Source organism: Neoarthrinium moseri (assembly GCF_022829205.1).
Source record: "Neoarthrinium moseri strain CBS 164.80 chromosome Unknown scaffold11_Wmoseri_CBS_16480, whole genome shotgun sequence".
In the NCBI taxonomy this organism is placed as follows: Eukaryota; Fungi; Ascomycota; class Sordariomycetes; order Amphisphaeriales; family Apiosporaceae; genus Neoarthrinium; species Neoarthrinium moseri.
In genome coordinates, this window is record NW_026055125.1 from 384,324 (window position 1) to 398,297 (window position 13,974).

At 49.4% G+C, this 13,974-nt stretch overlaps 5 protein-coding genes across 5 annotated transcripts; 4 read left to right on the forward strand and 1 right to left on the reverse strand.

Annotated features, from left to right (window-relative positions):
* Positions 1-868: 868 nt before the first annotated feature.
* Positions 869-2,703, forward strand: JN550_004251 (uncharacterized protein; the record flags this gene model as incomplete). Its single annotated transcript, XM_049315746.1, has 7 exons — positions 869-1,054; positions 1,140-1,206; positions 1,338-1,674; positions 1,735-1,822; positions 1,873-2,190; positions 2,250-2,402; positions 2,461-2,703. 7 exons carry the CDS (start codon positions 869-871, stop codon positions 2,701-2,703), a joined length of 1,392 nt encoding a protein of 463 aa, XP_049173789.1.
* An 896-nt stretch (positions 2,704-3,599) lies between these two features.
* Positions 3,600-6,768, forward strand: JN550_004252 (uncharacterized protein; the record flags this gene model as incomplete). The annotated part of the gene is made up of 6 exons (XM_049315747.1): positions 3,600-4,298; positions 4,351-4,661; positions 4,718-4,860; positions 4,947-5,893; positions 5,954-6,480; positions 6,540-6,768. 6 exons carry the CDS (start codon positions 3,600-3,602, stop codon positions 6,766-6,768), a joined length of 2,856 nt encoding a protein of 951 aa, XP_049173790.1.
* A 306-nt stretch (positions 6,769-7,074) lies between these two features.
* On the reverse strand, positions 7,075-9,226 carry JN550_004253 (uncharacterized protein; the record flags this gene model as incomplete). The annotated part of the gene is made up of 11 exons (XM_049315748.1): positions 7,075-7,220; positions 7,282-7,366; positions 7,419-7,535; positions 7,586-7,672; positions 7,729-7,844; positions 7,900-8,025; positions 8,086-8,486; positions 8,536-8,630; positions 8,701-8,877; positions 8,947-8,964; positions 9,023-9,226. The coding sequence occupies 11 exons, from the start codon at positions 9,224-9,226 to the stop codon at positions 7,075-7,077; spliced, it is 1,572 nt and encodes a 523-aa protein (XP_049173791.1).
* A 1,460-nt stretch (positions 9,227-10,686) lies between these two features.
* JN550_004254 (uncharacterized protein) lies at positions 10,687-11,748 on the forward strand (the record flags this gene model as incomplete). Its single annotated transcript, XM_049315749.1, has 1 exon — positions 10,687-11,748. The coding sequence occupies one exon, from the start codon at positions 10,687-10,689 to the stop codon at positions 11,746-11,748; it is 1,062 nt and encodes a 353-aa protein (XP_049173792.1).
* Positions 11,749-12,685: 937 nt separating this feature from the next.
* Positions 12,686-13,075, forward strand: JN550_004255 (uncharacterized protein; the record flags this gene model as incomplete). Its single annotated transcript, XM_049315750.1, has 1 exon — positions 12,686-13,075. The coding sequence occupies one exon, from the start codon at positions 12,686-12,688 to the stop codon at positions 13,073-13,075; it is 390 nt and encodes a 129-aa protein (XP_049173793.1).
* Between the last annotated feature and the right edge of the window lie 899 nt (positions 13,076-13,974).

Here is a 13,974-nt window from a genome sequence, read left to right on the forward strand (position 1 = left end):
TACGGGGTGGGCTGCGCAATTATGCTACACTGCAAATCTACCCACCGACTGTCCTGATCTACGATGCGTGCCACGAACGCAGACGGACAATGGTCGGTTGTGGGGTAATAATCCAGCAAGTCGCTGTCCACACCAACACGTTGAAGCGTGGAGCCCGGTCTATACCAGAGGAAGACCGTTGATGCGGCGTCGAGGGAATGCATGGAGCAGATTCGTGCCGAACAGGAGGACGCGGCGTTGGAAAAGGGAAGGGTCACGCCTTCTTATGGATACGAGCTTAATGGAAGGCCACTATAAGAGTTACATCGACTTGCAGCAGTCGTTTGCCTTGAGAAGGCGATTGACCGCCGATGGATTTCTAGAAAGCCAAGTCCTACGGGGCAATGCCATCAATGAACCCAGCCGAGTCTGGGTAGAAGGAATGATGGACCGTCAACGTGGGCTAGGTGTGAATGGACAAACTGTCCACTCAAAGTTGACATGTGTATCTATCAGCTGTGCACGGAAGGCTTAGTGGAATTTTGCCCCTGCAATGAATCATTTACACATTGGAAGCCATCCATGGATGGGTACGCACAATAATGCCGGCTTACAGCAGGCACTCGCTGACAGTAGACCTCCGGACTGACCCACGATTCAGTGCCTGGAGGCTGGAGGCCTCGAATTCTGCCCATTGGGCTGAGCTGAGCCCTGTCAGCCCGCCGGGCGGTAAGCACGTGCCACGTGCCCCACAAGGCACTTGCCAACAGGAGTCTGAGTATGCCTTGCGGATATGCACCTGCGGCCCGCCCATACGCATATCTCATCCATCCCTCGCACGATAGAATCTCACAGCGAGCATCAATGCAGACCTCGCGCAGCTATCAGAATGAACCTCCAGAGCCTAGACAGTGACTTCCTGGATTCTTATGCAAGTTTCGAGAAATATCCAAGGAAGCTAGTGCTGAAGGATGTATACGGCGCTTCGAGGCTCAGATCGGTTCGCAACCGGCTTCAAGATCGGCAAGCAAACCTTTTTGTGGAAGAAGACAGCACGTTACTGGCAGTGAAAGACGTAAGTGCAGATGGGAGAGCGGAGAAGAGAAATCTCTACTCCGATCAGGAGATTAAGAATTGGCTTGGGGATACCTCAAGTGCAGATCCACTCGACCCAAGCAGGATTCTGGGAAGTGTGGCCACTAGAAAAGATCCAGTATGCCGATTTGTGTAAGTCAACCCCGATTAAGGTAGCATGGACGCATGCTGAAAGAATACAAGTTTCCTCCTTGCGGATTCGGTCACTTCGCCCTTGAATATATCCGCGAAGAGTATACTTAGACTTTTGAGTTACCATCAAGTTTCACCTAACTTCTTCGACTTCCTCGACGTCTACGGATCACCGACTGCTGACGACAGAGAACTGCGTTTCAATGGCTTTAAATCAGAGATATGTTTATCCAACCCAGCACCAGGTGCCATCCTACCTGACTTAGGGAGAAGCGGACGATGCTTTCAGTTAAGCTACAATCTCAAGACCGTCGCGCTCAAAGACAAAAGCTCGACAGGCACAGTCCCCAGCTCATGGAAGATACGCCAAGCGGCTATACACCACCAATTTGACGTGGGAAGTGGGACTGAGCTATGGATCTACGGCGATCCTCATGGGTCTATGAAAGACAGGATCGCTGAGATCGTGTCAGATCAGAAAAACCACCGAGACAAATTCAGCACAGTTTCTAACTCCTTCCAATCCAGTCTAAACATACACATACAGGCAGCTAGATGGTCTACCGAAGGATGGAGACAATATATCTTGTCCCTTGAGGACACGGTCGAGAGATTGGTAAGGACCACTTGTAATAGAGCAAAATATGTTGCTCACCATCCATACAGACATCGCACTTCATACTTATGAAGAGCAGCCGAGAGTCGCGACTTGAGACTGACGATCTGTTCCGAGTGCAAGAGTGTGAGGACAAGATCAATGAATGCGTCATGACTCTCGAGTCTGTGGCCAATAACCTCGAGGCCCTTATCAATTTCTACACAGAATTAGTGGAAGACGAATCTTTCCCTGCATCGGAGAAACGGACGTGCAAACTTTCAGTCAATAAATTTGCCAAGCAGATTGGTGAGCTCATATACGATATCAACATGCAGGCACGGCGTGCGACAGTGCTTGCCAAGATTAAAGCTGATCGCAAAGCCATGGTATGTTCTGTAAAGCAAAACATTCAGGGATATAGATGGAGATGACTAATTTATTACAGTTCATCCAGTTGCTTCAAGCTCAGGCTGCAAGTCGCGCTGAACAACTCTCAACAACAATGTGGCGCCAGGCGGAAAGGACTTCCTACGAAGCTATTGCTATGCGTGTCATCACAGTCATAACATTGCTTTACTTACCGCCAACTTTTGTATCAGTGAGTAGCAAATCTGCCAGCATCGACCCGCAAAGAAACTTGAGTTGACGGTCCGTAGACCTTGTTTAGCACGGACATAGTCAAGTATCAGGGCGAAAATGGTGACGCTGGACAAGACCTTTTTTCGTCTCTAGCACTAGAGAGATTCCTTGAAGTATCATTGCCGTTGATGCTATTGACCCTCGCGGTGGCATTCGGATGGATGTGGTATGAGAGAAGTAACGGCAAAAAGAAGGTTTCAATGCTAGAGCTAGAGCACCCTGATCTTTTCGGCAAAGTAAGCATGTCGGATTCATGGTGAAATAGTGTGCACTAGGTAAACCAAGGTAAAAAAAAACCCCTTGGACCCCTTGCGGGTGCGCGGACGACCTGTGGAGGATGCAATCACGTTTGTAGACAGGTAGTGGTCAGATATGGCACCAATCCCGTCTCGTCCTGTCTACTCGTAGAGTTGGGCCTCCCCAGTAAATTGCTATATGCACATTATCCCGTATTTATATATGTAAATCTTTCACGTGTTGCTGGTCGTCTCTCAGGTCGATTGACTCTTGCGCAGCCAGCCTGTGATGCACAAGTCGCGTCGAGTGGTGTACAACGTGGGGGCGGTACTGGGAGTTAGCCCCCACAGCAGTCTGCTACACAAACCTCTCCTGATTGCTTCATTCTCAGGTAACTTAAGACAGATGGTCCTCTCAAGGACCAGCGAATTGACCAACGCCTGTCATGAGACAGGGTTTTTGAATAAAGGGACTTTCTGGCAGGAGCAACCGAAAAAATTCACAAAAGGGTTTGCAACGACATACCAAGATTGCCACACTACAATTGCAAACCTCGAGAGGATGGGGGGCTACATTTATGCCCCAGCGCAAGGCTACGGCGGTGGATGCCGTGTGGTGTCATTGTGTCACCACAACAGCCCCCATAGCTTCAGCCTGCATGCATAGTGCTGTGCACTGCCACCAAGGCTGCACGGCCTGGGCTATACGCCGCAGACCCTCCCTCCTCTCTTCGCCCCCCCTTCCCCCAAACAGTTTAAACCCGCCGAGCGCCTTACATAGACTGAACAATCTAGATCCTCAATCATACGCATCAGTGACAATTCAAACAGATGGCCTATTCGGCTCGCCTTGATTGACTACTCACCATCAGCACGGACATATCGTATTCGTCCGAGAAGGCGATATACATACACCCACCATGGCTGAATCAACGCGCAGCTCTGCCCACTTCGACTTTGCTAGTGAATACAACGAGGCTGTGAAAGATTTCAAAATCCTGCGAGGTAATCATACGAAGACTGCCATTGATAACCGCGAGTTCGTCCTTGTGGATAGAATAACGCGGCACCTCGAAAGCTCGAAGCCATGCACAGGCAACTTCGCCAATAATCTCGAACGTCTGCTCGTGTCGGCTCACCATTCTTATCACACCCACCCTCCCGATATCCCAGTGACTGAACTCAAAGCGTACCTAGCAGTTTTCTTCATCCTGATTGAACTAGATCATGCCCACTACATCCACCTTTTTAGAGAACAAGGTTTGGACGACAAGCAGCTACCATTCACTCAGGAGCAACTCAAGAGGATCAGAGTCAACGAGACGAGAAATGTGGACAAGCTACTCGATGATTTCTTAACGCATCAGTATGCTTGGTGTCCGATGGTATTCAACCTCGATATGGGAGAATACCATGGCAAGCAAGTCATTCCCTTGTGCAGCAAGTTTCAAGTCGAGGTTCATCGAGATGGATACTTGCCTCTGGGAAACGATGCAAAGGTCTGGAGAATTGAGGTACCAGCGGACCTCGTTAGCCCAAGCCTTCAAAAGAAATCACAACACACCAAAACACAGCATGCAGCCGGCACGGATCAAGCAGAAGAACAGCCGGCTGAGGATGTGAGCATTCCCTAAGCGTGACACGATATCTCTTCTAATTGGAAATTTATAGTATTACCAGTTCGTTTTGAAGGAATTTGGACTGTCGAAGAAGCCATCATTCGATCGAGAAATGATAATGAGCAGAGCACTCAAAGACGCATATGGCATTCTTCAATATATTGGATGGTATGAGGCCACTGCAATAGATGGCTCTCCATCATTCAGCATTATACTGGAATTAGGAGACGAGGACTTCTACACAACTGTCAGAACTCAGCTTCCACCTGTATCACCGCAAGAGATTCTCCTGTTCTGGGAAAAGATGGTTGATCTTTCTTGTGGATTGGTCCATATCCACAAGTTGATTGTGGGAAACATTCAGTATGATATGTATGTATGGTGTATTTGTAAAAAGGTTAACCGGCTAATATCATTAGGTGCCATGGAGACATTAAGCCGGAAAATATTGTGCTGGCAAATGGTCGCTTCAAGTTTGCAGATCCGGCTGAGGCAGGCATTGAGGTGTCCATTCCATCAGACACCCCAAAAACAGCGCTGACAGGAGGCACTGTCACATATGGTAGGTTCAATGACGCGCCGCAATGTATTTCTTTATGCTCGAGTCAAGGACCAAGAAGAATAGACTGATGTATATTGAAATCACAGCATCCCCGGAGAAGAGCAGACTTTTACAAGGTAGCACAAGCAGCATCGCCAGTTCATCGCGACAGGTTCCTTTGAAAAGTGATGTTTGGTCCCTTGGTTGCGTTTTCTCTGTGGCTGCCACATACGTGGTTTTGGGAAGCCAAGGTGTTCGCCAGTACGACCGACTTCGTGTTGCGATACATCGACTACGGAGAAAAATCCCGAACGACAGCTTCCACGATGGCGAGAGAGTCTTGCCAGAGGTCACTGCGTGGCACAGGTACTTACGTGCGACTGCACGAGGTACCGACAAGCTCACGGCATTGGTCCTTGATCTTGTGGATGAGCGTATGCTTGTTGGGGATCTAGATTCGAGAGACGGGGCAGATGGCATTTTCAAACTGATGTCTGATGCTGTGCATGCTCGAAATATCGCGGACGCATCAACCGTTCCCCGGGGTATACAAGTATTCCTCGAAAATCTTGAAGTAGGCGATATGCATTCCGATGCATTCGCTGATGACGATGACCTTGAAAGCGCCATCGCCTTCCCTGATACACCTCCTTGGGTACCCGAACAGGTCGAGTCAGACATCATCAGTACTCATGAGCTTCTTTCGGAACCGCTCGCCCGAACTTCCCAACGTTACCAACAATACCAGATGAGAAGATCCGGCTCCAGACCTCAATCTCTTCGACACGAGTTGCTCTCTCAACTAAGCATACCATCTTATGGGGCTCATCTGCTGGAGGAAAGAAGGTCTTCTATGTTTAACGATCTTCCAACAATGGAATTGCAAGGCGTTACCGACATGTGGATGGTTGAAGCTGATTTGGAACGGCTACAAACACCATCCAGGCTCGCAACACGCATCCCTTTCAGAAAACCAAGAGAACAATCCGTGAAAGAGAAGAAGCAGCTCGCGAGGGAGGACGAATTACAGGACTTCTTCAAAAATAGGGACATTGTAAGTACTGGGGCGAAGTTTCTATCCACTGTACCAGCTGAATACTTACTACGTTGGCAGGTTTATCTCGTCGACAATGGTTCATCTATGTATCAGCATTGGTCTCACGCCTCCTATCTCATCCGAATACTAACATGGCGTGCTCTTGGATACGACGAAGATGGAATGGAGCTGTACTTTACCAACCCAACAACCACGGAGTGTGTCAGACAGAAAAAAGACCAAGATGTCAATGAGTTTGTTGACGCAATGAAGCGGGCAAAGCCAACCTCCAAAACAGTCTGTCACCAGACTGGCATTCTCACAGCACTTTCGAAAATTCTGTACAACCGGCCACCGGTGAGAGCCCGGCCCAAGACAATTCTGATCTTGACAGATGGCAAATGGGATGGGATTTCTAGTGAAACTAGCGTAGACGAACTCATCAAACGCCATATTGATCAGCTTGACTGCAGCGTGGCGGGAACCGCTAGTCACCTCTCAGTTGAGCGACCTATCACGTTCCAATTTATCAGCTTCGGCTACGACAAAGAAGGCATTGAACGGTTGCGGCGCCTTGATGATGACATGAGTCGCGAAGGATATCCGTAGGTTACCCTGCTTCTGAAGTGCTCGAGATCGTACTTTGCTGACTCTTCACAAATAGTGACCTTGTCGATACGGAGCCCGCGACCGGTGATATTTACAAGATGTTCACGGGAAGCCTCTCAGATGACATGGACCAGGCCACGTACTTCTGTCAGCGCTGCGCCGCCAACAACCTAACGACGCCTACGGCCGCTAGCCCTATGTCTGCCATATCTGCCATGTCTGCATCAACCGTATCGCCGACTTTCGATCTCGCTCTAACGAGGACTCCCCCATACTCGCGGTGAAACTGGGGAATATCTCTGACTGCTATATCCTTTCCTTTGGAGTAAATCGGGCTATTTTCTTGGCTCTATGTATAACATAAGCTATACTCACTTGTTCCAAGCGTTTCTCCTCCGCACGGTCAAATTGAATGGTCATTCAACGCTGTTGCTTTTCGAAATATCCTGTATTTATAGGAGCAAGGAAATACTCATATTATAAGAGCTGAATCCCGCCAGTCACTGTGTGCTGGACTGGTCTGCCAGATGAGTAAATGAATATACCCGTGAGGAACTAGCGCAGGTTTCATATGTCAATTCTCATTGACGTCACACCTTTGACTCTTGAGCTTTCTCGCTGGAAATATCTCCCTGAGATGCGACTTCATCGTTTTGAGCGATTGAAGAGGTATCACTGGTTTGAGAACGCTTTTTGTCTATTCTAAGCATCACTTGAATGGCAGCGCATACCACGACTGAGAAGTGTTAGTGAATCGACAGGGACACTTTGAAATATGTTATGCTTAGGCAACTTACTAGTCAAGACTTGGAGTACTGCTGTGAAAAGGTAACCCTTTTGAGCTGCAGGGAAATCCACCGTTGCCCAGACGAAATTTGGAGCCTTACAGTTCATTAACATCTGACGCCAAAATTCATGAAGGTCATAGACTCACGATGGCTTGTACAACATAAGCAAGATCATTCGCCATGGCAATCAATAAGGCTCTCTTTTCTGTGTCGTGCGAGCAGATCTCGTTGATCCAACTCAGGATAAGTGGCCCAGCTCCCATCTATATAGGTGTTAGTTGGGTCCAGTCGGAGATTTATCCCGGTAACTTACACCAATGTTACTCAGCCAGTAGACTATCTTTCTATCGTTCACATTCTCATAAAGTGGCATCTGGCGAAGTAGAACAATAAAGATGAGCTGTGAAGGGTCGAACATGAGTTCAAGACTGGGTGAGTTGAGGGTTTGAAACTTACCGATATGATAGCACCTGCGTAGATGAATGGCCATCTCAACCTTTTGAATGGTCCATCTGAAAGCCAACCCCAAACAAGGGCCATGCCGACGAATATTCCAGTTGTGGGAATTGGCACTTGACATTGTGTCAGTATTGTACTTCCAATGACTCAAGTCAAAAACAAACTCACAGTTGTTGATTTCCGGCACCGTAAACGAAGTCCCCGGTAGAGGGGGCGGATTTGAATTGAAGCTCTTTAGCCAATAGCCCATGCCAGCCTGGGGAACGGCATTGTTCCATACGACGTAGAGTAATGCTACTGTAATATTAGCTGCTGTGGAGTTGGGTAGTTTGGACCGAGGTTGGTTGAACGTACGCAAAAGGTAGAACTCCCAACTAAGCACGAGTTTCTTCACTTTTTGCCTGGTCCACTTGGACTTTCCAGCCCGTCCGATAGCTTGCATTCGCTGAACCGAAAGGATATGCTCCTCTTCAGTCGTCCACCAGGTCCTCTTACCGCTCTGTGGCAGGTTTGGAAAGAAAAAGAAGCCTAGCAGCGCAAGAGGTATGGTGATGATCCCATCAACGATGAAAAGCCAGCGCCAGCCTGCGTGTCCATGGACGCCATTTAAGTTTGTATATGCAGCGGCTTGAAGGAATCCGCTGAACATGTTGCCAATGGAGCCGGCTAGCCAGAAGATCATGGCCCGCTTGCCGATCTCTTGAGGAGTGTACCATGAGCCAAGAAGGTAGTGAATACCAGGATAGAAGCCAGACCTAGATAGATCAGCATGAATAGACGAAAAACTAATAGATAGAAACGTACTCAAACAGGCCAACGAGGAATCGCAAAGCGTACAAGGATCGGTAGGACTGGACTGATGCAGTGCAGATAGTGGCTATACCCCAACCTACTTCAAGCTGCGTCTCAGAGTTAGTCAACTTCAAAAGGATATTCAGGCATGGGCCATAGGAAACAGGTCCTACATACTGCTGGGATAACCCATCGAGGAGAAACTCTTGTAAGTATCAGGTTAGAGGGAATCTGTCCAATAACGTATCCAACAGTCCAAATCGAGGTGCTAGTAACGAGTTCATTGCCGTACATCGACAGGTCCTCCTTCATACCACTGAGGAATGCATTGTTGATATTCGTCTGGTCGATGTTCTAGAGAAAGTAGTCAGTACCCACTACCGTTAGATATGGTTGCGGCGATCCGTGGACCGGTTGTTGTACCTTCAGAAAATAGCCAATCTGCACCAACTACGTTAGCCAAGAATAGTCGACACGAGATCATGTGTGTGGTACCAACCGAGGCAAATGTGAGTACGAAAGCATCAACCTTGAAGAGCAACCTGCGCTGGTCCGAAGGAAGATCCCATGTGTCCCATAGGTATCCTTTCCATGTCTTGATAGGTTTTACCAGCTCTTCCCGAGACTCGGTCAGCCCGGAGTCGGCATCCGTGCCTCGACCGACCGCAAGGGTGGACGTGTCGATCTCACTCTTCTGTCCCATGGTTAAATGAAACAATAACAATGATTTGTGCCACACAATACGCAGCTCGTCACTACCTATTGGGCATGTCGGGCTTATAGCTTGGATTTGTGCGCTACTTATCACAACCTCGTGTGGGGCCAATTCTCTCATCAAGCCTAGTAATCACGTCAACTCACGAATGTGGGCTTCCTGAATTACGGCATTTTCGACCAACCAAGACCAATCTACCACCTGATTCTGGCCGAACGCGCCTTCAAAGTGGCGCTCGCCAGTGGTTGAAGAAGTCCAATTCGAGATAAGGGCGACTGTTGGCAGCGTGCTTCGTAAGCTTGGCTTGTGCTTGACCTGAGAAGAGTCGTTCAATTGGCTGCTTAACACTGGAACTCTGTTCCGATAACGACCGTACGATGACTTGGCAATGTCTCGGGGTCCGTCGACCATCCTAGCTCTTCATAAGGCATAGCTGGTCCTTCCACGGTGGCTTTATATGAGGCTCGTCCCGGGCTCAGACTCGTTCCGGTAATTGGCAACAGAGAAATATCAAATTTACGCAGCTTGGCGAGACTGAATATACTAGTAATCAAGTGCGCAGGAGTGATAGTTTTGCCCGATGCCGTCGTATACTAGAACGTACTGAGATGTGTTTGGAAATTTGACACAGGCTAAGCCGGGCAGCCACAACGATGATGCAACAAGCTTGAAAGATAACAACAAATCAAACCACTAGCGCCCGCTTTGAAGAGAAAATATGATATATCCTGAGGTGTTTATTTTGTAGAGAATAGGAAACAGGCCTCCGTCTCTGTTCGTTGGGTTAAGATGGAATACCTTGCCTTGCCCGCATTACGGGCTCTATGCAACTGGCCACACCAACCCTCCTACCACTCTTGGGCGTTCCTCAGAATTTGCCTTGTAGCAGTAGCTGCAAATTCGGGCAGTTGCTAAATCCTGGATATTTGCGGGCAAAACCGAGTTATGATTAACGCTGTTGAAAGTAACATGTTGACGGCGTAAGCAGGGCTTTTTTCTTCTTCCTAATTACATCTGCGCGTCCCTTCACCAAGACCAATCACATTTTGGTTCCCTGCTGCCTAACTCAGTCGCGCCCCGCGCAGGCGAACCTATAACGTTTCGCACGGGCCATAATGGATTATAGTTGCATTTACCAAGCCTGCCATGGCCCGTTCTTATCATTTCCCACTAACATTCATTTCCCCGCACGTTGGCGTCTTACTGAAAGAACGATAGCTTCAAGCGATGGACGAATGAATTGCAAGAATGTTAAATTATTTGCTAGGCAGCAGTCAGGTGATTTCGTGAATTGCCTGCGTTCCTTCAGCCCTGATCATCTGAAGGGCGCGCGTATCTGGCCTATTTGTTCCCACCAGATCTCCAAGCGTTACCTGTCTCTTTTACCTTAGCATTCTTTCCCATCTCACATCTCCAAAGCAAGCTCTTGAAGCTCATCGTCCCCACTGATGGCGGGTAACGTAAATGAAACCAGGACCGTGGAAGCACAATGCTACTGCAAGTCTCTCCACTACAAGCTCACGCTGAAGGCCTCAAACCTCCCGCTTGGCGTTCACATGTGTCATTGCAGCGTCTGTCGGTGGACGCATGGGACACTGACCATCTTCCATGCCGAATTACCCAAAGGAGTTGCGCCTGAGTTCATTGAGCCTTCCGGTTTGGACAAGCTCACTGCGTACCAAGGTCCTCAGGGAAAGCGATACTTCTGCTCGACGTGCGGGTGTCACATGGGCGACGTCTCCCTGGACGGCAAGGATTGGGTCATCTCAACGTCGCTGTTCGCTAAAGACGAGACCGTCTTCCAGATCCGTACTCATGTGTTCACCGAGTCAGCCTCTGGTGGTGGGCTGAATGAGTGGCTTCCTCGGATTGGGGACAGAGAGCTGAAGATCTGGAACCCCAAAGATGGTTCTGCGGCGCCTAAGGAGTCCAAGGCCGAATATGGACTTAAGGGAGAAGATCGTCTGAGGGCAGAATGCCATTGTGGAGGTGTCTCGTTCACTATTCCTCGTCCAACAGAGGAGGTGATCAATGACCCAGTCATGAGCAAATTCGTCTCCCCAGTGGACAAGAGCAAATGGATCGCAACCATCGATGCCTGTGATGATTGCCGTTTGACAAGTGGCGTGCACGTGATATCTTGGACGTTTGTTCCGCTGGACCAGTTGGAGCCGAAAATCAAGCCCGACCTCCTGATCGGCACCATGAAGACTTTTGTGTCTTCGCCTGGCGTCTTACGGTCCTTCTGCGGGGTGTGTGGTGCCACAGTGTTCTATGCTTGCGATGACAGATGCCCTACGGTGCAGCAGAATATTGTGGATGTTGCGGTAGGGATCCTAAGAGCACCAGAAGGCATCCGGGCTGAGAATTGGTTGACGTGGAGGGCTGGAGCGGTTGGATGGGAAGCCAGCGGCTTGCAATACGACGAGGAGCTCACCAAATCATTGGGCCAAGGCTGCAAGGATTGGAGCTTGAAAAAGTATGGCCATGCTGGCACTCAAGAGATATGAAGGGGATTTGGGAAATTTCCACACTCGGTTCGAAGAAAAGTCGAAGAAACAGTACTAGGAGAAACAGGTGCAGAACGTGAGTTTCGTTGGCATTGAAGCTTGTTACCTTGTCGAAGCATAGGTTATCTCGTGGCAAGTGTTGTCTGTAGCGCAAAATTATGAACAGAGCACAACATTCCTACCAGCAATGAGAACAGGGCGAGTGCCGTTGGCTCGCTCAACCAGCGAATATACTATTCTTTAGTTCTATGCTGGAAAATGCGAACTCCCAAGGAGGCCTTGGCTCCAATCAGTCGAGTCACAGCAAAGGCCCAGCAGCGAGCCAGCAGTGGCAAAGGGCTACTCGATCAAAGACTAAGTTGAGAAGCAGAAGAAGAAAGCGTGAGGGCCATAGACTAGACGGCAACGGTGTAATAGATGGGCCCTGCGTCGACGTTGCAAAGACGATGGATGACCTCTGCTATTCCGGCTATTCCGCTCGGGTTTATTCTCTAAACGGGCGCCAGGGCGTTCCCCACTGTAGCCTGTGCTAACGCGGCTAAGCCACAGTGGGGATGGGACTCGGAGATCTCTGTGGCTGTCCGACCCATTCCCCCATTGCCAGCCGATTCCGATCGACTTTTAGCGAGTCCCCTTTTCTCCCAGGGCACGTGCCATTTCATTTCAGACTTCGAAGGATTGTCGCGTCTCCTCCGTAGTTGAAGCCAGGGTCGGTCGGGTCGTTGAGCAGACGGTCGACATACACCCACCGTTGCCATCTCTGCAATCTTGCACGCCCCGATTCCGCTCGCTACCCTTCGATTCATACATCAATCTACCGATACAGATCGCCTTGCCGCTTCTCGCCAGCGTTGTCACCGCAGCCACCTTCTGCTATCGGCAAGGCACGCCCACGCCCACGCCCCCGTCCCCGTCCAGCCGATCAACCGCCGCCACCATGGAATACCGTCGCAAGAACGATGAGCCCTCGTCCGCTCTCCAGCGCCTAGGTCGCTGGTTTCGCCTCAAGCAGTACCAGGTCGAGGTCACCTTTGCCGTCTACATGTTCACACCCACCGAGAAGTTCGTCTTCTGGTCCGTCGTGTTCCTGCTCTTTTCCATGACCACCATTGCCGCCGCCCTGTACCTCCCTCAGCACATCGCCTTCCTCATCGGCCGTGCCTGGTTCTACGTCAACGGCAGAGACGGCAGCGCCGCCGCTTCCAATGTCTTCGCCCACGTCAACAAGGACGCTCTGTCGCTCTCTGTCGCGTCGCTAGGGGAGGCCACCGCAAAGGCAGCAGCCGCAGCAACCAAGACCGTGGGGAGCACCTTTCGAGAGCTGTGATCACCATTACGACTACATTTGAAGATGACCACCTAAGAAGAAGGGGCAACACGTAATTTAATCATATATGGGAACGGATCCGTGGCGAGGGCGTTTGGCGCAATGATAGACCTCGGATATCTGATTTGGGATGGTCAGGTCAGGCATAGCTGCGTCGACCTTTAATATTTGGCAGGATTTCGCTGGGCGGCCATCAAACACAGCTCTAGTAATTCTCCTTTATGAGACATGGTTTATGGCTCTCCGTGCCATGGATGGTAGTGTTTGCAGCAATCGTAGCATTTGAAAAGACAAAAATGTAAGACTATTTGCCTCCATCGTTTAGCATACCGCCTGCAGCTGCTGAAAGTCTCCTGCGTGTATATGATGTTTTCATAGGCCAAAGGGAGCTTCAATTACTGTATATCTGTGGCTGGACGGCATGCTTCGCCCCCTGCTGGAAAGACCCATGATTGAGCTGCTCTTTGCAATGGACAGTGTCTCGATGCTTTCTGTTTGCTATTGCACAGGCACGATCCTCTGCTTCGTTCAATGGGCTCAATGGAGGCGCTACAAATCAGCATGAATCCGCACCTGAATTTTTGAATGCTTTGAGATATTTAGAGTTCTTGGTAAACCCCAGCCGAGCAAGAATATGAGATAAAGCGTCTGCCCATGTCAGTAGAACCGTACTGTTAGAAAACTCAGTTGTGGCATATGTGCTGATATTATCTATCAACGTCAGCTCATTCGGACACACATCAAAATACCTATTTAAGTGAACGTCATGCCGTCGATCTTTCTTGTGTCGTGATGCTCTTTAACAATCGCAGTCCAACTCTTGCCCAAAGCGCGGCATCTCAATCTCCATAATGACTCGCGAAACTTTATCAAACCAACTCCATCAAAGCACTCGCGAC